This window comes from Salvia hispanica, chromosome 2, assembly GCF_029641045.1.
Source record: "Salvia hispanica isolate PSC_SH4W2 chromosome 2, Shi_PSC_v1, whole genome shotgun sequence".
In the NCBI taxonomy this organism is placed as follows: Eukaryota; Viridiplantae; Streptophyta; class Magnoliopsida; order Lamiales; family Lamiaceae; genus Salvia; species Salvia hispanica.
Window position 1 is genome coordinate 62,321,725 of NC_142693.1, and position 26,103 is coordinate 62,347,827.

General features: G+C 33.9%; 2 protein-coding genes and 1 non-coding gene across 6 annotated transcripts; 1 reads left to right on the plus strand and 2 right to left on the minus strand.

The window, feature by feature from the left end:
* Positions 1-5,204: 5,204 nt before the first annotated feature.
* On the minus strand, positions 5,205-8,616 carry LOC125211992 (transcription factor bHLH74-like). 3 transcript variants are annotated; one of them, XM_089063930.1, is made up of 9 exons: positions 8,462-8,616; positions 7,300-8,101; positions 7,002-7,205; positions 6,838-6,903; positions 6,685-6,753; positions 5,955-6,026; positions 5,730-5,870; positions 5,574-5,655; positions 5,205-5,488 (listed from the first exon to the last, which is right to left on the minus strand). In XM_089063930.1, the coding sequence occupies exons 2-9, from the start codon at positions 7,780-7,782 to the stop codon at positions 5,466-5,468; spliced, it is 1,140 nt and encodes a 379-aa protein (XP_088920056.1). In that variant the 5' UTR covers positions 7,783-8,101; positions 8,462-8,616; the 3' UTR covers positions 5,205-5,465. The 3 variants fall into 3 exon arrangements, with proteins under 3 accessions (XP_088920056.1, XP_047967954.1, XP_047967945.1); XM_048111997.2 differs by having other exon boundaries at positions 5,574-5,652; positions 7,300-8,616; XM_048111988.2 differs by having other exon boundaries at positions 7,300-8,616.
* Positions 8,617-20,475: 11,859 nt separating this feature from the next.
* On the plus strand, positions 20,476-20,549 carry TRNAN-GUU (transfer RNA asparagine (anticodon GUU)). Its single transcript has one exon. It is a non-coding gene; the product is annotated as a tRNA-Asn (tRNA).
* A 1,753-nt stretch (positions 20,550-22,302) lies between these two features.
* Positions 22,303-25,801, minus strand: LOC125219247 (AP2-like ethylene-responsive transcription factor CRL5). Of its 2 annotated transcripts, XM_048121207.2 has the most exons (8): positions 24,705-25,801; positions 24,450-24,532; positions 24,320-24,328; positions 24,158-24,246; positions 24,002-24,075; positions 23,869-23,919; positions 23,698-23,774; positions 22,303-23,343 (listed from the first exon to the last, which is right to left on the minus strand). In XM_048121207.2, the coding sequence occupies exons 1-8, from the start codon at positions 25,373-25,375 to the stop codon at positions 22,685-22,687; spliced, it is 1,713 nt and encodes a 570-aa protein (XP_047977164.1). In that variant the 5' UTR covers positions 25,376-25,801; the 3' UTR covers positions 22,303-22,684. The 2 variants fall into 2 exon arrangements, with proteins under 2 accessions (XP_047977164.1, XP_088922146.1); XM_089066020.1 differs by lacking the exon at positions 24,320-24,328.
* Between the last annotated feature and the right edge of the window lie 302 nt (positions 25,802-26,103).

The following is a 26,103-nucleotide window of genomic DNA, read 5'->3' on the forward strand; positions in this document are numbered from 1 at the left end:
GCTGACGTGGCAGGGGAAAGAATGGCTGGATTTAGCTGGCCTAGGCACCATTGCGGATGCTCTTATTCTTCATTTACTTAACTCACCTAACACAACCTTTTCTTAATTTCCGTGCCGAAAAGAAATGCCTCCCTACTATGGAACGGAGGGAGTATGAAATAATTTGAGTTTGTTGTTGGAGGGCAATGCATCAGCATCATCAAGTGGGTTGGTGGATGATTGAAACTTGATTATGACTAACTGAGCGAGATCATCAGCAAATTCATAAGACCACCACGGATGCTTGAATTTGCAGGCCACTTGGACCACCAGTGCGAATGACCTACCAACCATATACACTACGCGTAAAAGTGGATCCTTTGGGTCTCGGAGGGGGAGGGGAAAGGGATGATCGTCGTGTTCACGTCTCTTATCGGCCGGCGTCGATCGAAGCTTGTTCACAACGAATTCGGCTAGATCTAAAGTATAATCAGACGACCAATTTTCCTGCAGATTGTACCTTGCCTTCACCATATCCGCCAACGCCTCAGCGCTGCTCTCTACAAGCTTATCCGTCTTGCTACGGCGAATTTGATCGGAAATCCAGAGCCGAGTTGAGCCGAGGCGGGGATGGAGCGGCGGTTTTCTGCAGGAGAACTCCTCCTTCTCCATTTGTTTAACCTAATTTCTTCAAATTTGGGGATTCTGTTATGAGCGAAAATTTGGGGATTTTGTGATTCAATTATATAAATGTAATCAAGGCTATTAATAATTAGATTCTAGTACAACTTAAAAAGGGAAAGAAATCAATTTAAATTATGAAAAAGTCGGATGCATAATATTTACTTAAAAGATGTCTTTCTGCATTATTTTAGTACTCTTATTTTTTGACATGATTAGAATTAAAGTAGAAATCGAAAGGAGACAAAAATGAATTTTAAAATTGAGTTGAATTTATGAGAAAAGTTAGCTTGACACATAAGATTTGGATTTTATCAAAATTATGTACTTTTTATATGTATCACAATAAAAATTACATTTTATCATTTTGATCTGTCCTATAATAAGTCATATTTTACGTTTAATTAGGTTTCACATTCTATTAACTTAATATATTTCTATTTTATTATAAAATCAATATAAAAAATGAGTTATATATTGTACTAGCTTTTCTAATGTACTGATTTTTATATTTCTTAAAATCAGTGCTTACATGAAATGTGATTCCTACTGTGTAGTCAAAAATTAGGAGTACATTGGAATTCCAAGACCGAAATTGAAAGAAAATGCATCTGTACTATGGAATGAGAATGGGCCAAATTTAATAAGCCAGTTCTTTTATTGGGCTTTCATAAATATAGTTCAATATGGTTTTGTCAAAAATATACTCCTAGTCCTATTCCAAAATATATCCAATAAAAGTGAAATAAAAGAGCTCATAATGAGATACGAGTATTTATAGTATATTTTCAAAATGAGTGAAGATAATGAAACCTTCTAATAATTCTTTTAAAATAATTTTTCAAAGTGAAGTAAGAGAAATCATATTGTTTATGGACAAATATATCCTCTTTTTAAATTTTTTTGACCATAGGAGTAGCTTCTTATACTTAAATCAATTCTTAAACCTAATTCATTGATTTAAATATAAATTGATAGTTGCTAAAATTCTCATTTACTCATCTTCTTATGAAGCCTTTTCAACTTTATTTATTTTATTTAACATAATTTTTTTAATGCTCGTATTTGAAGAAACGCTTGAACTAAATTAAATAGGACTTGAGTCCGGCCACTATATGGAAACAAGTACTGGTAATATAACTATAGTAATAAATATTTTGTTTAATTGAAATGTTAGTAAAATTTCCACACGTTACTTTTTCTTTTAAAGTCCACATGTTATTAAAATGGTGAATTCCAAATTTATAATATAAGTGTAAAATATAAAATTAATGACATAATACCAAATAGGTTTCGTCAAATTATACTTCATAAAGCAAATGAAATAATAACAAAAAATTAGTATAAAAATAATCGAGAAATGAGAAGAAGGGGTAACTTATTAATTTGATTAGACCATCTTGATCCAATTATCAAAGCATATAGGTTAACGCAACAAAAAGTGAGTTAATTTTCATAAGATTTAAGGCCAAAATTGGTCTTAAACTATTTTATTTTTTTTTTTCTAAACTTTATTTTTTGGATTTTTTGGTCCTTCATATATAGAAATTTGATCATTTTGATCCTCCGTCAATAGTTCCGTTAATTTTTTAACAGTCAACACATTTTGTCCAATTTTGACCGGATTAGAATCTTAATTATGACTTTTAAGTCACTAATTATTATATTCATTAAAAAACAGAAATAAATAAAAATAATAATGAAATACGTCTCTCTCTCTCTCTCAACATTTCACTCAAAATTCGACGGAATCTTCCTCCGATTCGGCGACCGACACGAACAGGCAGATGATGGCGAAACCTAGTCGTAGAGCTAACCTCCGATCGGAATCGGGATCCTGTTCCTCCACCTGGTGGAGCGCTCGGCGGAGGAAATGCAGTACGGCAGATTGGGGGGCGGCTTTTCCAATTACGGCTCCAGCGGCCCTAATTCGGGTTGGAGGGGGTCGGAGTGAGCAAAATCTGAGCTTGAGTTTGGCCGAGAAAGGTTTGGATTGGAAGAAGCTGGACTTGGAGGTTGCAGAGAAGAAACACTCGGTTAGTGGTGGGAGTAGGCCCACAAGTTCTCACTCGACTGCTCTGGAGTCTCCGCAGGTGAGCGGGTCAGAGGCACCTCCTGCATAGTGAGACAAGAAGCTGGATATATTTGTTAAAATAATTAGGAAATAATTTGTGATTTAAGAATCATAATTAAGATTTTAATCTGGTCAAAATTGAGCAAACCGTGTTGATTGTTAAAAAATTAACGAAATTATTGACGGAGGACCAAAATGATCAAATTTCCATATGTGCAGGACCAAAAATCCAAAAGATAAAGTTTAAGACCAAAAAAATAAAATGGTCACATGTTTAGAACCAATTTTGGCCTTAACCCTTTTCATAATGTAAGGCTTCAAGATTGGCCTCTTCGATCCAACAAAATAACACAGGCTCATTTCTAGTAGCCATATATACCAAACAAGTAAATAAGATCATATCGGAGCTCTTATCTTGACATAACATTACCACTAAACAGCTCCTAAGTTGATTAGTCTGGGTTATATTGCTGACTTTTTAATTTGCTAATTCTGTTATCTCATCAACTCAGTGTATCAAAAATGTCAACACGATGACATTAAAACGTCAACTCATAATTTTATTGACATTTTAATAACACATAATTTTATTGACATTTCAATACTCTGTTGATATTATGTATTACTGGCATTTTATTGACATTAAAACGTCAATAACACGATGACATTAAAACGTCAACTCATAATTTTATTGACATTTCAATACTCTGTTGATATTATGTATTACTAGCATTTTAATGTTATCGTGTTGACATTTTTAATACATCGCGTTGATGAGTTTGCATAGTTTGCGATTTAAGAAAATTTAGCAATTATTCACGCCTCTATCTAACTTATTATCTATTTATGGTCTCCTTTCTAAATCTACTTTTATTTTGTACCCCTCTCAAAAATATGAAATACTTCCTAAATTACTTTTATTTTGTACCCCTCTCAAAAATATGAAATGGAGTACTTTATTTAGACATAATAAAAATACTATGAATTTGTGAATTTCTTCCTATTCTTCGTGTTCCAATTGTAAAATCCCCAAATCTTAGGTTAAACATAATGGAGAAGAAGGAGGGGTTTTTGTCGTGCAGAAAACCGCCAATCCATCCCCGTAGAAGATCAAATCGGCAGTGGGTTTCCGATCAAGTGCGCACCAGGGATGAGCTTGTAAAGGCCAACGCTTTGGCGTTCGCAATTACGCTGAAGCGAAAGTTCAATGTGCGGGAAAATTGGTCGCGCGATTTCATCGTGGATCTCGCCCAATACGTTGTGAACAAGGTCCGATCTACGCCGTCGGATAAGCGACGCGAATATGATGATGATCTGTTTCCCTTCCCGGAGGATATTCCTTCAAGTCAAGTGTATATCAACGGTAAGGCATTCGCATTTGCGGTCCAAATTGCCTGCAAATCGAAGCAAGTGTGGTGGCCTCATCGTTTTACCGATGATCTCGCTCAATTAGCCATGGCGAAGCTTCAACCATCTACGGAGACGCTTGACATTGATGCGTTGCCCTCAAACAAGAGACTCAAATCACTTTGATGTTGATCACCGTAGGATTGTAAAACTAGACTATTATCTTAGTCATAATCTGTAATGTATTTTTGCTTTTGAATAAAGTTATGTTATTAGTTAATTCTCTATTAATCATAGAGCAACTAGGTTCTCTTATGTTTCAATTTATTCGTGATTGTTTACAACTGTATGTAAGAATAATGGGGCCATGTTTCATAGAACATATATTGCTACCTTCATTGTCACCACAGAAATGGAGGAAACTAAACAATGACTTCTGTATAGTTGCTGTATGGCATGGCACAGTCAATGCTGCAATGCTTCGTGAAGCAAACCAACGAAACATACGATTCGCATTAATGATGACGAAGAAGATATCAAGTACAAGCACCGGAAAAAGTCCCAATTGGGGGGAAATGATTTGTTGGGTGTGGATACTCAATGAATAAAAGGGAAGGTCGGGGACCAATTTGCAATTAGTGAAAGTTTGAAATTCTGTTACAACGGCTACTTGGGGTTTAACCGTTTTTCAGCCGATCGAGCTTGAGGGTGCGATCAAAATCGTGCATATATACTTTTCATTAAATGATGAAAGTAGAGTTAGTTAACACTTTTCTTTGTGAAGAAATCAAGTAGGAGTATAAAGCTAGTTCTAAGCTCTCGAGTTTGAGCGTTGCTTTCGTGATTGTTTTATGGTGTTTGATTGTAGAGACTTCTTTCACTTTTGTAATACTTGAATAAGAGAGCTTGCAAGCTTCTTCTGTGGATCTACTTACGTCCAACCATGTAAATTCTTGCTTTTGTTATCCCATTTTTTCATCGTTGATCGTTTGTTTGCACAACCAAGTTTTACAAATTGAGATAAATATAAAAGAAAGATATTGTACAATTTTTAAAACTTCAACAATACTTCACAGAATGCAAATGTTGTATATTTGTGGAATACTTTATAACCAAAATGCACTAAATCTATAACCATTTTCTATATTTTTCTCTCATTAAATAGCTTGTATACAACAAACAAAAATCATCATCTTCGGCAATTGAATTTTTCAGTCAATTTTCTTCTGTTAAAATTTGAAGAACCAAGAGTTAGGTGGAGGCTAAGAACCTATACAACACTGAAACAAAACCAAAAAAAAAATTAAACCTTCATCATTTTTATAGCTTTTAATTTTAAATCCTCACTCCAGTCGAATTCTCGAATGTACGGTTAGACGAAGATCTATAGCTCCATTTTTGACGACCCTGAAACACATGATCAAGAAGATCAGAAATTGATAGAGAAAGACGAGTTTGTATCGCGTCAACAAGTGTGGTAGGTTGTAATTACCACTCCGCGCCATGCTGCCGGAGGGATCGGGATCAAACCCCATTTGGAGAAGACCTTGGAGCTCAGTGTTCCACACATGCTGCTGCACAAGATGCTATAAGATTTACAATAAACAAGAAAAGGTCGAACCAACTCTAGTGAGACGTTTGTGTCTACCTGGGGTAACGAATGAAATGGTGGGCCAGTGCCCGGAGCACTGCTGAAGGCTCCTTGGGGGTACGGAGGGAAAGGGAGGGACGAACTCAGCCCTGGAGGAACTCCGAGTTGGGTGGTATTTCCGCCACGCAAGTGAAGAATCTGGACGAAAAAATGGAATGTGAATTTGGTTTGCTAAGAAAAATGAGATGAAGAATGTGTAGAAGGTGAGAGTTTCTTTCTCACATCTTTGGACAAAAGCCTGTCTATATCCATGTTGAGCTCTGGATTTACGGTTGCAAGCTTCATCGATAGGAACTGCAGCGAAAAGCGAGTAGATATTTAATTACAGTCTCATGATCTCCCAAAGATTTCCATACAATAGTGAAGCTCAAGTCTTAAAAAAATTGAATGGAACAATGTCATATTCTTTCTTCTCCCTAACAAGATTATAGAAATTATTTGTACAGTTATCCAACAATTCACCCAAAAGCAAATTCTTTTATACTATCATACATCCTAATTATCAACCAAGCACCATCTTAGCCTATTCAATCTCGGTGTATTGGTTTAACAAAACTTATAAATCTCTATGAATTGTGAAACGGTGGCTGTCATTTCCTGATTGCTATTTGTATGTTTATATATTCCTAGCTAATCTTGAGTTCACTAAAAGCTTATTCTGAGGCAAAAATATCAAAGATACAAAACACACACACAAACAGCATTACTTCCAAAATCAGATGTAGATTACATATTCTCAGGAAGGAGAGTGGATTTGGGTCGAGGACTCGAGAAACAAGACACTATCTAAATCCCCCAATTTTTGTTCTGTCTCTCTAATAAGGTTTCATTATGCGAAACAACGCTGTCTAAGCTTATTGACAGATTCGTGTGCAGCAAACATAGTAGTAAAATCAACTTTCAGCAGAAAATTTCACAGGCATGAGAATTTTTAGGCGATGCCTATGCATACCTCAACCTGTTGTTGGAGTGATTGCACATAGTTGATAATCTCATCAAGCATCATTGCTTTTCCAGTGATCTTGAACATTATAATTCACAAAATTAGTGAGAAACTTCTTCGATTCGATAACAAAATTGGAAGGTAAACTACAAATATCAGTACCTTATTGCAGCCAGGAACCAGTTCCTGAAGCAACCTCATTCTCTCACTAATCCTCTCTCTTCTCACCTGCATTCAAACATTTAATTTTTCCACAATCAACCAAATATCATCACAGTTTTCGTTTCACTTCCAAATCTTGATTTGAAACTGAAATTTTATCTTACCCGTTCTGCAAGGCTGTGACTGTTTGTTGCCTGGCCCCTTTTGGCTCTAACATGAATGTAATCATCTTTAGATGGCTCTGCACCGCTCTGATCATCCTTGGCTTGCTTCCCACGAGCAACACCTTTCTCCGATTTCTGTTTCCTTTCGTCGTCTTCTCTAGATGTATCCCCAGAGGGATCCTTGCGCTGTTCTTCTTCGCCACTCTACATTAATCACAGATGAAGCCAAAACACACATCACATTTATGCCTTATGATAAACAACACACACACACACACAAAGAGTAGCAAGAATTCACCTTTGGTGAAGCTCCTTGCTGCACCTCCCTCTTCCTCTTCCCATAAGGTGAACTTCCCAACATCCCACCATCTGAATTTGGGCAATGATCTTGCGTAGCCCCTTTCTGAAGATTAGGCGAAGAATCGGGGTTGTGGCCAAAGGAAGTGACCATCTCAGAGAAGCTGTTGCCACTCCCAAAATTGGGGATTCTTGGAACCAAATCAACAAGACCAGAATCAGAGTGGAACTGAGCCAAAGAGCCACCGATTGCCTGATTCTCCAACATGAGTGGATTAGCAAACTCACTCTGAGACACAATGTTGGAGTTCCCAAAATTCCCACTTTGACTCAGTGACACAATTGGATCCCAATTAGAGCCATAGAACATGGATTCTGAGCACATTGTCACTCCTGAAACTTTGTCAGAAGCTGAATTTGTGCCCCCTATTCCACCGCCACCCCTGTGTTGAAACACCCTACCCCCACTCCCCTCAGACCCCATAATGATCAATCAAACAATAAATTAGAGAGAAGCCCAGAATGTAGAACACCCCCAATTGAAGAGCAATGTGAAAATGGGGTTTTAACCAAGAATGTATGGTAAATGTCTTGCAAGACTCAACAAGGCACAAATGAACTTTGCAGCTTTACAGCACTGAGAGTCAAGTTAAAGAAAGCAAAAGCAATACCTAATTGCAGCATCCAATCTACAGAAAGGAGAAAAAAAAAAGTTGAAATCAAATTTAGCAGGCAGAATATCAGCACTTCACCATTTTCTCTCTCTCTCCCACTCCTCTTTTGAGATCAAGAACTACTCCAAGCTGAAAAAGAATGAATCTTTCAGAGGCTAAAGGAAGACACTGGGCATTGGCTAAGTAACACCTCACAAACTATTAGAGAAAAAGCAGATTCACTTTCCCCTCTTTTTCCTTACAAGAATTCACAAAACAAATAAACTGAATCTGCATAAATTGTGCAATTCTTAATTAACTACTACTATATGTTGTAGATTTGACCCAGTGGGAGGGAAGAACCCTACAAGAATCCAAGAAAAAGCTAAATCGCAAGGACCCTTTTGTGATATTCTCAAATGATGCAGCTAAAATTGAGTAGGGAAAAGCAGGAAATTCCACTTTGACATATAAACAAACAGGATGTGGGCAGAGTTAGAGAAGCAGTACATTTTATACTGGGCTTATATGATTGATGTCAACAGCATCATATGCTTGCTTAAGTTACACAAGAAAAAGGAGCAAATTCACCAACTGGGTACTTGAACAAACAGCAAAGGAAGCATCAAGTTTTCCCATTTTATATACTCTCAAAGACAGACATATATATTCAAATAATTTCATTGACAGTACATTACTAGTAATAAAATGTGCTTCATTCTATCTTACTTAGGGCTGGGGAAAAATACCGAAATACCGAAAAACCGGTCTTATCGTACCGAAAATATACCGAAAATACCATTTTTTTTGGTATACCGTGACTTTCGGTATGGTATGATACCTTACCGAAAGATTGCGGTAAGGTAACGATATAAATTTTCAAATACCGCGGTATACCGCTGCATACCGAAATTCGGTATATACCGTAAACTAAGGTATATACCGTAAATTAAGGTATATACCACAATAATATAAACACAATTGTATATAAAATATATTTTATATATTTTTAAATTATAAATCTATTGTGAAATATAAATATAATTATGAATAAATTATATTTAATTTATTTTTAAAATTATAAATTATAAATAATATTTTAAAAACTCTAATTTTCTATTTTAATTGATGTTGAAAGTCAGGTATACCGCAAAAATAAGGTATACCGAACTTCGGTACGGTATACCGAAAATGAGGTACGGTATCGGTATGGAAATTTGTCATACCGAATATAAGGTATACCGAAGTTCGGTATACCGAAAACTTTGGTAAGGTAAAGGTATGACTTTTTCGCATACCGTATTTACGGTAAGGTATACGGTATGGTGGTTTCGGTAAGGTATACCTTACCTACCCACCCCTAATCTTACTAGTCTACCACTACAATTTCACTTTATCAATTCTATTCTTTTGCACTTTCTTTTTTCTTTTTAAAGGGAGCTTATTTCAGTCCATTATTTATACACAACAATAATATTTAACTAGAGTATTTCTCAATAATTTTCATTTTTAAATAGGAATTGTTAGTTTTATCAATAAATTTTTTCAAATTTCTCATATATAGCTTAGTCTCATTCATGTACGAAACGTCTTATGGTGATGCTCAGAACGATTTCATCTTATACACAGATGAAAATTCCGTAATTTAATGTATTCCACTTTTAAATTTACAAAACTGATTAAAATTTGACCAAATTTCATGAATTAAATAATTATTATCCTTTTTAATAACTACTTTATGGGATAATAGCTCATAAAATTGGCGAAGCTTTGATCAGTCGAATTCAAGGTAACACATTCTTTTCTTTATAATTACACTTTATATTACCCTTTATATTACACTCAAAATGATAGTAGTACATTACTAAAATAAAAATATTAGTATTTTTTATTTATTCTTTCTCCAATTAATATACCAAAACAATAGTAATATCTCTGAAAAAGAAATGCTTCCAATTTATTCATATAAAAACTTAATCATTATTCAAAACTTTTTGTTTGAGAAGTATTGGAAATGAAAATGAAATTTTAGGTAGCACTTTCACCTGCCCTAAGTTAACATTTAAAAAGTATAGACTAACCACTGCCAACTGCTCTTGCAGGTTAAATTATTACAGAACCTAATCTTTTGCCTCTTTTCCCCCACACTTTACTAATTGCAATTTTTATTTAATTTAACACCTTACCATACCATAACATAGCAAGAAGCTAACTTTACTTTTTCTGTTTTAAATCAAAAAATCGTCATCATGGTTTTGGAGATGTTCTTCACTTGAACATCAAGACTGCCTCAACATCTTTATTGTATATTTTCAATTTATTTACTGACACATTTGCCAACTATTCTCTCTCACAATACTTATCTTTGCTGTTACACACTCATTTCTCAATTCTTTTGAGATAGCCCTTCATTATGATGGGGTGCACTATTCATCACTCTTGCTACATACACTAAATTAAACTTGTTAAAAAAAAATTATGATAGTGTTTACTTAAAAAAGCAAAGGTAGTGATGTGGGAAATAAACATATAGTAGTAATGAAATTATGAAGTTTGATCAAACACACAAGTTTTTTTCACGCCTAAATTTCGAATGACTAACGATGTAGTTTTGGAGATTTATAATTGTTCAACAACGATTTCTTCAATATAAACGTGATGATAGTAATGACGCATAATTATAGTATTGTAACCATGAGAACGGCTAAATAACGACTCATTCTGTTCCCCATTAATTATCAATTTTTGCATTTTCGTCCGTTTTCCATTAATTGTCCATGTATTAATTTTGCAAAACTTATATATGCCACGTGTGCAGAAGGGGAATTGGGGGTTTAAGGTTGTATGGCAGGCGATCGATGCAGATGTACAATATAGTTTCCCATATTGGTTTAGGTTTGGGCATATTATATTAATACAATTGTCAGAGCAGTCTTTTTCTTTTACTTTAGGGCTTTGGTGATGAAGATAATGGAATCTAATACATCTATTTTAATTCTTTCTACTTGTATAGGTTTCCAGCTGTCGTTGTCTATATACTTGTAATATGGTATCTGTAAATTATTATAAAATAAAAAAAATCACTCCCTATTTTCCAGTCAAAGCTAATTTTCCAGTCAATGTTTTATGTAATGCTGTTATCTTGCTGGAAAATGAAGGCATTCCCAAGTCAAATAGATGCCTTATTTTGGCGTCAAATCTATGTTAGATCCGAATTGAGAGCGTGTGTAAGAAATTGAGTATAATTGTTTTTTAATTATTGTTTTCTAAGATTATTGGGGTTTCTATTTATTTTTAATTTTCCTCAGGTTGATTTTGAATAAATGGACTTAATTGAATTTGAGATGAGTATGCAAAAGTGTTAGTGGATTTGGTTATTTTGAAGATAAGATGTAAATTAATTATTGTGTTTACAATTAACAGAGCAAATCGAAAATCAAAATCAAATTCAAATATGGCACTGGACCAAAATTTTAGTATCAGGAAATTGAAATAAATTGCTGCAGGAGGATCATAATACATGATTTTTGCTATTGTTTTATTTAATTTATGTTTTCATTTTGTATATTCCAACAAACAAATCATTATTGTCTCTGTATCTACTCCCATTTCTCCAAATTCCTTGCTATATTACACAACATGAAGTGAAAAAGAAGTGAGTGATGAGAACAAAAATTTCGGGAAAAAAAAACGAAAAACACCAAAATAAAAGAAAAACAACAATTTTAGGGGAAAAAGACAAAAAGAATATAATCGCTTCATTTAAAAAATTAGTAACTGATGAAAATCCAATTCAGTTTTTTATATTGCTAATTCAGAAGATAATTTTATTTGTTCTTGAAGTTCGAGTCACGTTTTAAAGTCATCTCAAAATTATATCATAAAGTATACGTTAAATATTTATGAATAACTGCATATTAAATTGGTGATTTTTGCTGTTATAATGTACTATATATAAGAAATGCAGAATTAAATAGATTGGAAGAGTTGAAATTTGTTCATTCCACCGACGTGGAATTGTAATTACTCGAGCACAACCAACAACAATAAACTAAAATTGACATGACTCAATTATGAGTCATTATATTGTACCAATAATATATTAGCTGTGAATCATTTAAGTCATTCTATTTAATTGTAACATAAATTTCTTTTTTCATGTGACATGAAGAAAATATAAAACTCGTCATTAAAATTGCAGAAGAATATATTCAATGTCTCGTTATTACCAAATCAATTCACCTAATTTTTTTTAATGAAGTAAAATTGCTAATAAACCAAAAAAAGTGATGATTCGACAAAGAAATACCATAAAAGAGACAAACCAAATTTCAAACTTTGCGATTAGATTTTCACGTTAAATACCGATTTTTTATTTTCCATGACTATGTTTTTTTCCATCAATTTTTACAATTTTCCATATGCCACTTCCAACTGATATATGTGGTTAGGCCCGTAACTATACCATTGACCATTGATTCTGAAACGTTGGTCGAAGTTATGGGCTAAATCACAAACTGACGATTTGCAATGCTGCAAAAATTAGTATTTTCTTTAGAGAACGGTCCGATTTTCAACTGAATACCGTAAAAATTCACTAATTCTGAATCAAATTGCAATCACCTAGGTTCTCCAAGGGCTAATTCCTCAAAAAAGACAACACTCAATTTCAGATCATAAAAAATTCCAACTCTATAATCATCTATCGGCACAAATTACTCCCGCCAACTTCATTCAACAGAGATTGAATGAAAAATAAATTCATTGAACTCTGAAATAATACAGAACTCCTACTCTATAAATTCATTCAACTGGAGTCGACCTTCATCTTAATACTCCCAATCATTTTCTAGTCACATCAATTGCTTCTTTTATTTACTTTTATTATCATTTGAATCTATTTCTAAGCACTAAATTGCACTAGTAATCAATTTTTATGCATGGCCTATATACCATCCCTAGCTTCCCAAATAATTTTCTATAGTAAAAAAAGTACACGCAGACTTTAAAATCCTTGTTTATTAAACAAAAATAAAATTAAATATAGTTAATATTTATGATAAACCAAATAAGTACTAAATGATACCCCGAAAAATAAAATTTATTTAAGGGTTTGGGAGACAAAGGGTTGAGAAATGATGATAGATATAGCACACGTAACTTAGGAGTGTGTGAGCCCATCAATCACTCTTCATTTTTAAGTTTTTGATTGAGTTTGGGGTGCCTCTTAACGCCTATACTTTATTTCATCTACATGCAACAAACTCATGAACTTTTAATCCACTACATAATTCCCCAATAAATAATTCCGTTTACCTATTAAAAATATTTAAGAGCTGTGAAGAAGAATTGAAAAATGCCAACTTGAAAAGATACAAGTAAGAAAATTGAGACTAATTTTTATTAGTCCATCTCAATTTGTTTTTTAAAATCATTAGTCAAACATTTGGGATTTCTTCTTCTTTACGTATAGAGTTTGCTTGATTTAGGATGAGAAATTTATATATCTGAATTAGAAATTAAGTGGAGGGATGTATGAATTAAATAGACCACTTATCACATAGTAATATTTTACTTAGCTATGGGACTATGCTATTAAAATGATTGCGTATCATAATTATTTTATAGTACTAGGAGTACTTAATTTGTTGGACACTCATTAAACAAACAAGTCCAACAACATAATGAATAGTGTGTGTGGCTTTAGAAATGGGCCTTTATATTTGTGGTCCTGCCTAATTAGAATTAAATTATTACTCTGTAAATTACTTGAAAAAATGATCATTATGTGTACTTAATTTTTTGTGGAACCACTTTTCTGTCCTCGACAAGATGTTGTTATGCTTTGTCACGTGAGATTTGTAGACTATTAGTACCATACTAATAAACCAATTAATGTTAATGCTATGATCGAACGAATTTGTCGCACAAGATTTGGTCTAAAATAGTGACAATCACACGTCCAGAGCTAAGCTGAATCTTAATGAAATAATTTTAAATTAGTTCATATAAAATGACATTGTTTTGATGCAAAGAAGCTCATTCATAATCCATTTCAATCCAAGCGAGATCAAGACTATAATCAATTAGTTTTATTCCTCGGGCATTTAGTTTATTAACCAGCCAAATATTGGTTTGAAAATGGAGTGTTTATTTATCAATTGTATTAAAAATTATAACAAAAACACAATTTAGAAGACATTATTTTACATAAATGATAAGTTTTTGCACTTAATTATAATGCAAATTATGTACATTTATTTTTTTCTCAAATTAAAATGGTAAACTTTTTGGTTTATACAAATTTTAGTGGATGAGGACAGCCATGAGGATTGGTAAGGTACTTGAATAGTCAATTTTTTAATGTTAGTAATATTTAATTATTCTCTTTCAAATACGTGTCATGAATGTACAACAGTAAGTATATTTTTTCACTCATTGTTTAGTTGCGATGTATACACAGATATAATTCAAGAAGGTAGTAGAGCTGTATAATGCAAATGAACGTAGAAACGTACGAGATGATTAACTGATACATAAAGAACTCAAATTTATTGAGAATTTTGGAGTATAAAAACTCAATATAAAAATATTGTTCAAAAATATCTCTTAAAATCAACAATGAAGCTTTATATAGGCAAAAGAAATCCTAAACTTATAGAAAGAAAATAACTAAGAAATCATAAACTTATGGAAAGAAATAACTAAAAAGATAATAAGCAAAAATAACTATAAAGAAATAATCAAAAAGGAAAACCTATTCTATTAACTAGGAAATAAATAAAACCAGAATAATAATTTGCTTAGCCTCCAAGTCATATATTCTAGAACAGCATCACTATACTTTGCAAATATAATTACATTTATCATGCATAGATTTTATTTAGAAATAATAGTTATTTAAATTATGAAGTTTGATCAAACTTTGACCATAAAATTTGAAATTGAAATATTATATTATTAAATTTTAATTTTTTAAATTATCTCATCTAGATATAAATTGGTGTACTTTAATGACATCATTTTGTACATCATAAAAATGATATTCTATATATGAACAAAACAATTAAGAAAAACTAGAAACTTTGTAATTTAATGTTTTAATTTCAAATTTTATAGGACTGATCTGAATTTGAATTAATTTGATGATTAAATAACTATTAACATTTTTATGTATTATCAGTGTTTTTATTTAAACAAGTTTGTTTTGATAAATGAACTGTAAATAGCCATATATCTATGGGCCGAAAGAAGGGTGCTATTGGTGGTAAAGGACCAGGGATTCATATTAAGTTGGGCTTCTCATTTTGGGCCTCTATAATTACAAATCTAGATAAATCTATTTAAAGATATCCCTCTTAAATCAATTATCAATTAAAATATAAATACCTCTCTATTTGATGATTTAGTCCTTATAGCTCCCATTACTTTCGCAAAAATAGTAAAATCCCCCAAATTTAAATAAGGTGGAGTTTTCCTAGTGTTGAATTAAGATCTGTTATAAGTTTTCTAAACTTAAAATGAAGGGCATTGACGTAATACTTTAAAAACTTTAATGTGGTTATATTAAAGTAAAAATAGCCGCTTTTAATTTCATTAAAGAACACGTCAAAACTTTATATTCTATCTCTAGATTATAATTATTAATTTTTACCAAAAATGTAGTATCAAATTTAAAATGCTTTTATAAGAAATTTAGAGTAATTCAATTCAAATTGCATATGTTACATTACACGAAGAAAATTATCATGGTCATTATGCATTGTGGTCCAATTAAGTGAGAAATACGACGGGTTGATATACTTTTATTACTATACACAATTTTTTACATCCACTTGGAATGGAACTAAACATTACGTACAAAATAAGATTTGCAACATGAACATTGAACTGTTATAATGATATTTATTTTGACTTTAAAAATCATAATTGATTTGTACTTATTAAAGTAACTAAAATATCCTTTTAGGTTAAAATTAGTGTGTGAGAATGAATGTATCCATGCGACTAAGAGCATCCTTAATCCCGTCCCGGATTTGGGCCGCAAGTCCCCTCCACGTCATCATTCTCTCAAACTAGGGGTTCCAGGCCACAACTCCATTAACCCCGCATGCCACAACTCATGCCACAACTATTCATTTGCACTATTCACAACTACAACATATTTTAATTGTAAAATAGAATACGTTGAACAATTAAAACCGGGAAAATTCATTGTTCAGTCGAAAAATAAAAAATTACAAATCCTAGAAAAAAATTTTACAAATCCTAAAAAAAAATTATTAAGACCTAGAAAATAAAATTTTCAATTCCTAGAAAAAATATTGAAATAATTTAGAGGATAGAAATGGAGAAATTGGTGGAAGAATGTTGAAGAAATGGGTATAAATAGGCCAAAAAAAATCAAAAAAAGGAAAAAAAAATCAAATTTAGGGGTTTGCGGCCCGTCCCGTAGCAGATAACCCTAGGCCGGGCTGGACCCCGGGAGCGGCCCCGGGACCGGCCCAGGCCGTGACTCACCATGCTCCAACGCTGTTCCCGGGCCGGGACTTGCGAGTTGCGGCCCGACCCATCCGCGTTAGGATGCTCTAAGGTAAGTAAAATAAAATAAATATTACACCAACAGAGATTTAATGTTTTCAAGAGATACCGTCCTAATAAACAAATACTACTCCGTACTACGGTACTATTCTTGTAGTAGGGTCTATCCTTGGTCATAAATATTTTTTCATCCAATAAGTTTGACCTTTGGGATTTGGTATTAAATTGTGATGATCTAAAATTAAAAATGAAAAAGAAAGAAGAAGTTGAGTTGGGCCAGTGTACCACCTGGGATGGTTGTGTGATAAATGCCTACTAATTGAGATGGGCCACTTTGTCCAAGCCCTTCAACTACACGTGAATATCATAAATGGGTCGGGTATTATTGTACGGGTCAAAGATTTAGATTATTCATGTCTTGAATTTTGGACTCACCTTAGAATATACTAGATGCAAAATATAATCATTAATGATCATCATCATATGTGGAGTACATTTGACTACTCCCAACACATAATAAATTGCAAAAGATGCAATTTTAGGACTTCCACAAATCAGTTTTCTAGAATCACTTCATTCGAGAGATTGGATATCATGATATTTGTGCATTTACAATACTTCTTCATCTATTATTCAAAATTTACTAAAATACTAACCACATTGTTGTTTACCGATGCATATTTTTACCTATTGAGACATTTATTGATTAATCTTAAAGAATACATAGAGAATGTCCACTTTAACTAAATTTGGTAATAAACATTGAAAACCCAAGTATGGGAAACCTTTTAGGTAGGTCAAAATTATCTTAAAAGGACAATTTTTTAAGCTTGATTGAACTTTGATATGAATGGTTGAGCAAGATTGTAATAATAAATTTCTTACAATGGAAGACAACTTCACTAGGTCTCCCAAAACATTATTGTAGACACAAATCCAGAAACAACAATCTGGCAATTAATTGTTTTGTCAGATCGAAGGAATCACGTGAGATTATATAAAAATTCATGGATGATACAAATAAATTTGGGACCATCCGCATTTAATTAAATGTATATTATGTGGGTTTCATGTCGGGAAACAAGTACCCTTTGGAGGGAGCATATGATATTACACTTTCACCTAATAATATGAAAAATAAATATTGAAACCATGTAATAGTCCCATCGTTTTCATGGGGCAAACATTATATTGTTTGGTTATTTTCATTGAATTTGGTTTTTATAGGACATTTTTGTCTCAATCTGATGAGGTCCATGATTTCATGTTTGAATCCAATTGTAGATAGAAACTATGATAAAATGCTTGATTTTTTGTTACTACAATAAATATGGGATGTTTTGTGTCATCTCCTTTTGTGGAACTTGTTTTATTTTACCTTTATGATTTTGGGAAATTTTGGTTTATTTTGTTGTATTATTTGTCTTTACTCTATACCATATCATGAGAGAGAAAAGGATAGAGAGATTAAAAGTTGAAATCATCCCAAGTGTAATAAAGTGAATTTATTTTATTTAATATTTGTCTTAGGCCGGTTTAATTTGGTAATTTCATTATCCATTGTTGTTTTCATTTTGAAATATACTACTGATACTTATGAAAATATTAAAATTTTACTAAAATTATTACCAAGTAGTACTAACTTATAAATTTGAGAATTCATCCAAAGAAAAAAAAGGCACTGTCTTGAAATTAATAGAATCCAATCCACCGACTCACATCTTACAAGGGTGGCAGATGGAAAAGCAAGAAAAAAAAGTTTAAAAATAGAAGACATGTAATTAAAAGATAAGGTAGCTTATTTATTTGACTTATGTAAAGATAGGAAAATAACATTTTTGTTCTCTTTAAAAATTAAAAGTTGAGGCTGATCGAATCAAACATAAAGTCTTTATATGTATAGTAATGTGTTACACACTAATACATTGTGACACACATGGCAAAAATGCCTGTATTGCAATTAATAATTGAAGGATGTTTTGAAATGGTGGCTAATTAAAGTTCAATGGCTAATTAAAATTTGATACCAATGGTACTCTCTTTGTTTACTTTATTTTCCGGTGGATTTAAGCTCCAAAAAGGCAAAAATGTATGCCAACCAAGCTTTGACTTTAATATGCTTTAATTATTTTATAATAACACCAAAAATATAAAGTTTTGTTATAGGTGTTACTGACGTGTGGGCACTCTGTACTACGACAATTATTTATAGGCGTCAAACAAATTTCAATATCTCATATTCAATAATTAAATATGTATAGTAATTACTAGTATAATACTATAAACTCTGAATATCCAAAGAAAATGTCAAAGTGTTCCGGGCCCATGCCCCTCCACGGTCCCACCTTTATATTGCCCGGTCCGTTTTTCCGATAAAATAAAAGGCTCAAATCGTTCAAAAATCCTCTTAACAATGAACAACAAAGTCCAATATATAAATTAGTAAAACTAAATACACTTATAAAGAATATAATTAATTAAATAAGTTATATAATAAATTATTAATGATGTCAATAAGTTAAACCACATTTGTATCAACCAACCAGAATAGAATTCATTTTTCAATTGTGTCTATATCACTTTCTAATTTTAAGCATGTCCTTACATATTTGCTCGAGTAAAAGAAAACGCAAACTCATGACTCATGAATCAGTACAATCGTTTGAATTTCTAACCAAAATAAAACAAAATAAATTTGGATTTAGTAAGTTGAATAATGGTGGATTCGGCTCTCAATAAATGTTAATTTGAAAATCACTAATTCCCTCAACCTTAAGGATTAAGGAAATGAAAAATAAATTACAAAAATAATTAATCCTGCCGTAACAACGAATGCACATAAGTAATAATTACATGTTTAACTTAACTAAATCTCACTTTGGTCTATTCTTATTAAAGCTTCTGATAATTATCACTTACTATGGCACCCCTCGTGCACTACCATTAGTCACATAATAACTGTCTTACACAAACTTTAATTATCATTATCATACATATCAACTCCAACTGTCCACAACAAATATAAGTAATCATTAATCTTGACTATCTTAAAGTTTTGAAGAATTTGGGAATCAATTTGTTTCAACTTTTACATATAATTGAGGGAGTATCTTTCTGCTTTTCCCAATATTTCCAGTCGGCTTGTGATCTTTTTTGACCATTTTAATCAATATGTAGAGACAATATATTTAGTTAGTAGTACTAGTAATTTTAATTTGATTAATGTCACACCTTTTTCCCCTAATGTAGTTTTACTTTTGCTAACGTCCCATCGATGATAGACAATTTTTCCATAATTTTCTTGGTTATCAAGAATTTCCACATTCGTACATTCAAGGGAAAAATTAAAAAATAGGAAAATAGATAAATATTTTTATGATTTGAATTCGATATTAGACTTTGCTATAAATATATTTGGTGTGAGGCCGTATACATACAAATAAAAGCATGCTTTTATGTTATACTATATAATAAAGAGCTGCGCGTGACACGAATTATTAAAATATGATAAACTTATAAGTAAAATTGTCGATGAAAGAGGTGCGCTTGAAAAATAAAGGTTTGTTTATTTACGAATTTTTACAAATTAGATATTACACAATTTAATTATATCGTTAAAAAAACAAAATAGCAATCAATTAGCAATACTATGAATTATGATTGAGCAGACCAACCCACAATGACTCAACGAACCATCAAAGCAATAAAATAACACACCAATAAATCGAAAATAATGGAGTAATAGATAAAACTTATTCAAAGAATATCAAATTTAATTATGTGGTCGTTTTAAAATCTTAAATGAGGAAATACATTAGTAAAAGGACCGCTAAAAAATGGAAATGGGGAGACTAAAAAGGCTTTTAAAAATTGATAGATGACAAAACTTATTATTTAAAAACAAATATTATTACTAATGCACGATTTAAATTTTAATATACTTAATACAATTACATGATTAAACTTGAAAATAAACCATAGTTGCTGGAATAGCTCAGTTGGTTAGAGCGTGTGGCTGTTAACCACAAGGTCGAAGGTTCAACCCCTTCTTCTAGCGTTTTTGTTATGCTAAATATTTTGTATTTTTGTTTAAATAAATTCCAACATTGTTACGATTAAATCCAATTTTTATAGATTATAATAATAATGTCCCAATCCTTAAATTTGTTGCAAAATCATTTGACTTTCAATTTGCACTAAATCATGGATTAAAATATTCATGCCTGTTTTCTATTCAAATACTCCTAGTTTAGAGTTGAACACAGTAGATTAATGTGCAAAGAGATATTAAATTTTCTAGTGAATATGTACTTCACCATTCCACCATTAATAAGATTACAAATTCACAACCAAGCAAGTGTGCATAAACAGTGAAGAAATGTCACAAGTTGAATAAAGAAAAGAGATTCATGTCCATTATCCAGCTAATGAGGTGAGTGATGAGAATAGAAGAATAACATAATGATTATAAGATCAGTACAATATCAAGAAAAGTTGAGCACTAGTCCAATATTTTTCATGGGTCTATGTCAATTTTGGACTACGTCAATCAACTATTTACCCCAAATTAATGTGATGCATATGAAAATGGGTGTCGCACTTCACTACCAAAATTTGGGTGCTTTCAACTTTTTTGCTGTTAATCGAAGACTTGTGACCAATAATTGCACAATACCTAAACCATATGTGCACAAAATTTGCCTTCTTTTCCGGCATCATTCCCTCCTTGTCCATTCTTTTTTTCATGCATTACAGAACTAGCAAGATAAAATAATAGTGAGAGATAGAGTAACAGTACAAAGGTAATTCAGAACGAAAATAACAATAAAAGTAGCGAAGAACACAATAAAACATAAATAAAGAGGCATCGCACATTTTCAGTAAAGTAAAGACTCAAATGAAAGACCGGTAAACAATAGTCTACCAAAAAGAATAGTAATCTCATAGTGGCTCAACTTAGATGAGAAGTTCCAAACAACAGAATACCGACTTACCCTAGTAAAACATACTTGTACTAACCAATTCTTGGAACCAACTACTCCCTCCGTTCCACAAAGATTGTCTCACTTTGACCGAGTATGAGTTTTAAGAATGTAATAAAAAAGTGAGTTGAAAAAGTTAGTGGAACGTGGGTCCTACTTTTATATATTAGTTTTATAATAATATGTGAGTAGGAATGAGTTAGTGGAATATGAGTCCATTACCAAAAATGGTAAAAAGTGAAATGAGACAAATTTTATGGAATCGACGGAAATGGATAAATAATTGGATGGAGGGAGTAAAACTCTTACATGGATCACCCCATGCAATAATAATTGGAGCCTCATCAAAGATTCAAAACTAGCAACATGAAACTCACACACACACACGTGTAAGTGTGTGTGCAAAATGCATTACATGGATGTAAGAAGAATGATTGCCTTGTTAGAAATGCCCATATCAGGACACAAATGTGCTTTTCAAGTCCAACATAGAAGCAAGTGGAGGGGTGGTGGAAAAGCTTAATTACAAATATTTAGTGCACCTTAAATAAGATAAGAGACAAAGCCTTGCTAATGATGCCCCATAAATCCAAAAGCATGCAACTCACAAACACTTCTTAAAAAAGAATCTCCTTTTTCTTGAATTATGGGAGGGAATGTCTGTTAACTTTGGGGAAAGCTCAGAGAAGGAAAAGTTGCATGCTTATGATTATGTAATGCATTTTGAGTGGGAGAAATTAAAACCATTGATAGCTTTGGTCAAAGTGAAAAACACCCCTTTAACATTATTGGCCTCATTTCCTCTCTTTTCTTGTACTTGAAAGGGAATTAATGTGACAGATGTTATCATATATATATAACTAAAGCAGATTCAATAATACAAAGGTTAATTTAATCATGAGAGCCCTAACAAGATTCCCTCCATTTTGCAAAATCTTGATCCCAATATGAAGAAAAAGCAAATTTTGAGTTTGGAAAAAGTTCCAAACACTTTGTTACAAATAGATAACTGGATCCCACCCTTGTCCCCTCCATGATTTCCAATGTCTTCCACCATTACACAAAAAAAGCTTAATCCATTTTTTTTTCTTCATTTTCTTTTGAATCTGCCTTCTGCCCTTCTCCCCTTTTTCTTAGGGGGTTTTGTTTTTTTCTCCCACTTCATGCAAAGGCATGAAGCCCTGTGAAACGACGCCCGAAGGAGCTGCCTTCAGGCGTCGTTCCATGCCGCAAACACCGGCATGTGAGCCGTGGTGAGCGACACCGGCCTGATCTGAGCGGTCGGGATCCAAGCGCCCACATTAGTCGGGGGGCTCACGAACTTATCAGGCCCCCCGTATCTTTCGGGGCTAGCCTCCCTCGAGCTGCTCAGGCTCGTGACCAAGGACGACGCGTTCGAGAAGTGGGGCGCCATCGTGGCGTTCGACACCCCCCTCTGGCTCGAGTTGAGACCGCCCATCAAATCGTGGAGGCCCACGGAAAACGTAGGGCTCTGATAGCTCCCGAGATTCAACGTCTTCACATCGAGCGTGCCAACGCTCCCCTGATGCCCCGGCACCGGGGCATCACTATGGAGCACCATCTTCCAATCACATCCATTGGAAACGTGCTCGACTTGAGCACTACTGCCACATGCCTCGACCCTCTGGGTCGAGGAGAGGGTCGAGGCATGGCACTCCTCGATGGACGCCACATCAGCGGTGGGCCTCACCTCCTTCGTCCTACGTGCCACCTCCCCTGTCGGCAGAGTGTTGCTGGCCATGATCTTCTCCACGTCGTACCGGGAAATGTCGAAGTTGGTGACCGCATTCACCCCCCGGAACTTGATCGCCGCGATGTCGTACGCCTCGGCGGCCTCCTCCTGCGTGCCTGAAAACAGAGGCACAACAACAAAAATTCAAATTTTTTACTGCAAAACTACTAATCAGGAATAGTATGTCACATTACAAAAGACCTTTCCATTTCCCCTCTTTATCATTTTGTCTATCAAAACCAAAAACAGCCTTAACAAAAGTGGAGTCCCACCAAAAAACCAGTACAGTCAAAGTTGCTGTGTGAAATCAGCCTTACCAAAAGCAATCACAACTCACTGCTCAAAAAGAAAAGAGTGCCAAACAAAGACATTTTACTACAAGCCAAACATAGATCAAGATGACATTTCAACACAAACACTAAAATTCTCATGATTTCAAGAATGATTGATGATGTATCACAAATTCTTACTGAATGTTCCAAGGTAGAGATCCTTGTTTCCGGCCACCCGACCGATCCTCGCCTGCCATCTCCCATGCTGGTGATGCCTAAACACAACAAACAAACCAAAGATCAAACCTTTACCTTTTTGCAACTCAAAGATGTAAAACAAGCTCAAGAATCAAGATCACTCAAATCAACCTTGTTACTCCTCTGTATATCGAAGCTCCTCTAGAAAAACCACTGCTTTTCCTAAAAACATAAATATACAGTAAGATTTCAGACAAAAAAAGAATGTCAATTTCCAAGATTATGGTAAGAAACAAACATTCACCTTCTCAAGTGGGCTACATATTCCTGTCGGCTCATGTTCTTCATATCCTCAAGTTCTTGATGGTAGTTCTCCAGCTGCAGATTGTGTAAAGATGAAAACTTTAGTTCTTGAAACAGATAAAAATGTGGTGATAAAAAATGGGAAAATGAGATTTACGCCAAAATTGATGTGGGTGGAAGGCCCCCAGTATTTTAGAGCAGCAAGATCATAAGCTCTTGCAGCTTTGTCTTCCATATCATAACCACCTGTAACTAAATCTTTAAGCATATGTTTCTACTTCTTTAAATTAAGCAGTGACATAATAATCTAAATTCTTACCAAGATAGACTGAACAGCAACAGCAAAATCCCACCAAGTAGAAAATGAAGAAGAAAATTAACTCCATGGTAAGAAATAAAATGAATAAAAAATGTGAAGCATTTAAAATGGTGTTTATTTTTGGACTAACCTTGTCTTCCTTTTCTGGTCTGCCCTTCCTTCTTGCAACTGTTATCCCACAAGTGAGCTTCATACCTACCCGTCCAACGATGTCTGTGGGGAACACAAATAATTCACAAATTATTCAAAACCCAACAAAAAAGATCACTTTTTTAACATGAATTTCAAAAACAAATCATGACTTGCTGACAAAATTCACCCCAAATCTTGAAAAATAGAAGCAATGATGATGATGTTTGAAGGAAGATGAAGATAAAAATGAGACCTTGTGACGCCGCGATACTGAGAAGTTCTCTGGCCAAATGTGTCGATGGATTTGCGGTGAACAGTCTGCTTCTGCTGTGCTCCTCTCTTCTTCGTTTCCATGGCGGCGGATTCCGTCGTTTCGGAGAGGTGGAGCGAGGCGGTGATGCAGCTCGACTGCGAGCCCGGGCTCATCGACAAGCTCAGAGATTGCGGCGGCGGCGCCGCCTCGGTCAGATTGTGGGTGTGATCCATCCATGTTTTGAGGCATGGGGCGATTTCCTCTTCTGGGATTTGAGGGATTTGGTGCTGGTAGAAGCTGTAGTTGGAAAAGTAGTGATTTTGGTGGGTGTAAAAGTCCATTTCTTGGTGGCTTGCGGCGGCGATGGTGGCGGCGCCGAGGAAGTCTTCGAGCTTTGGGGGAGGCGGGTGGGATTGGGAGAGGGCTTCCATGAGGCAGAGGGAGCCGTCGGATTTGAGTGGCATCACGGAGAGAGGGGCGTGGAAGTCGCCGCCGGCGAAGATGGCGCCGGAGTTGGAGAGGTAGAAGTTGTTGTTGGGCGTGGCGGCGGAAGAGGGCGTTGCGGCGGCGGCGGCCTCCATTTTCATGTGGGGTGAGAGGGAGAAGCCTAGCCAGTTGCTGATATCTGCGGCGGCGGCGGCGGTGGTGGTGGTGTCGTTGATGTCTTTCATTTTGTTTGGATTGAGTGTTTACACACACTACACGCAGTGGTTTGTTTGGCTGTTTTTTTTTAGTTTATTGGGCGAAAACTCAATCAATCATTGGGTGGGAAATGGAGTAATCATTTCATGTTTCTCTCTCACTAGAAAAGGCTTCTCTTCTTGTTTTGATGTTTATCACAAAACTAGAGGGATATCATATAAGCAAGAAAACCAGTCGAAGAAATTAGTCTTTTTTCTTTCTTTCCTTACTCTCACATACTTATATATAGAGAAATATAGAGATGGATATATAGATAGATAGAGAGATATAGAGAGAGGGAGAGAGAAGATAAATGTGTATAGTTTGTATGAATCGAAACAAAAGGAATGAATTTCAGCAAAGCAAAGTATGCTGGGAAATCGGTGGCATTCCTCTCTGAATTTCCATGGGGATCTGTGTATGTATTATGTATATATAGATATGTGAGTGTGATTTATCTATCAAAGGAAGAAAGAATGTGACTTTTGCTTTAATTTCATTTCTATTTCTTGTGATTAAACCCTAACTTAAACCCTGCAGAAGCTGATAATTACAAATGAGAGAGAACATTTCAATAAATTTATCTAACCATATTAATTTCAAATGATATGACCACCTCCCATTTACTAAAAAAACACATGTCTTATATTTAGTTATTTTAATATGGTCTGATTAAAAAAAAAAAAGATTTTGATTAAAATACAAAGCTGCTTTTTAT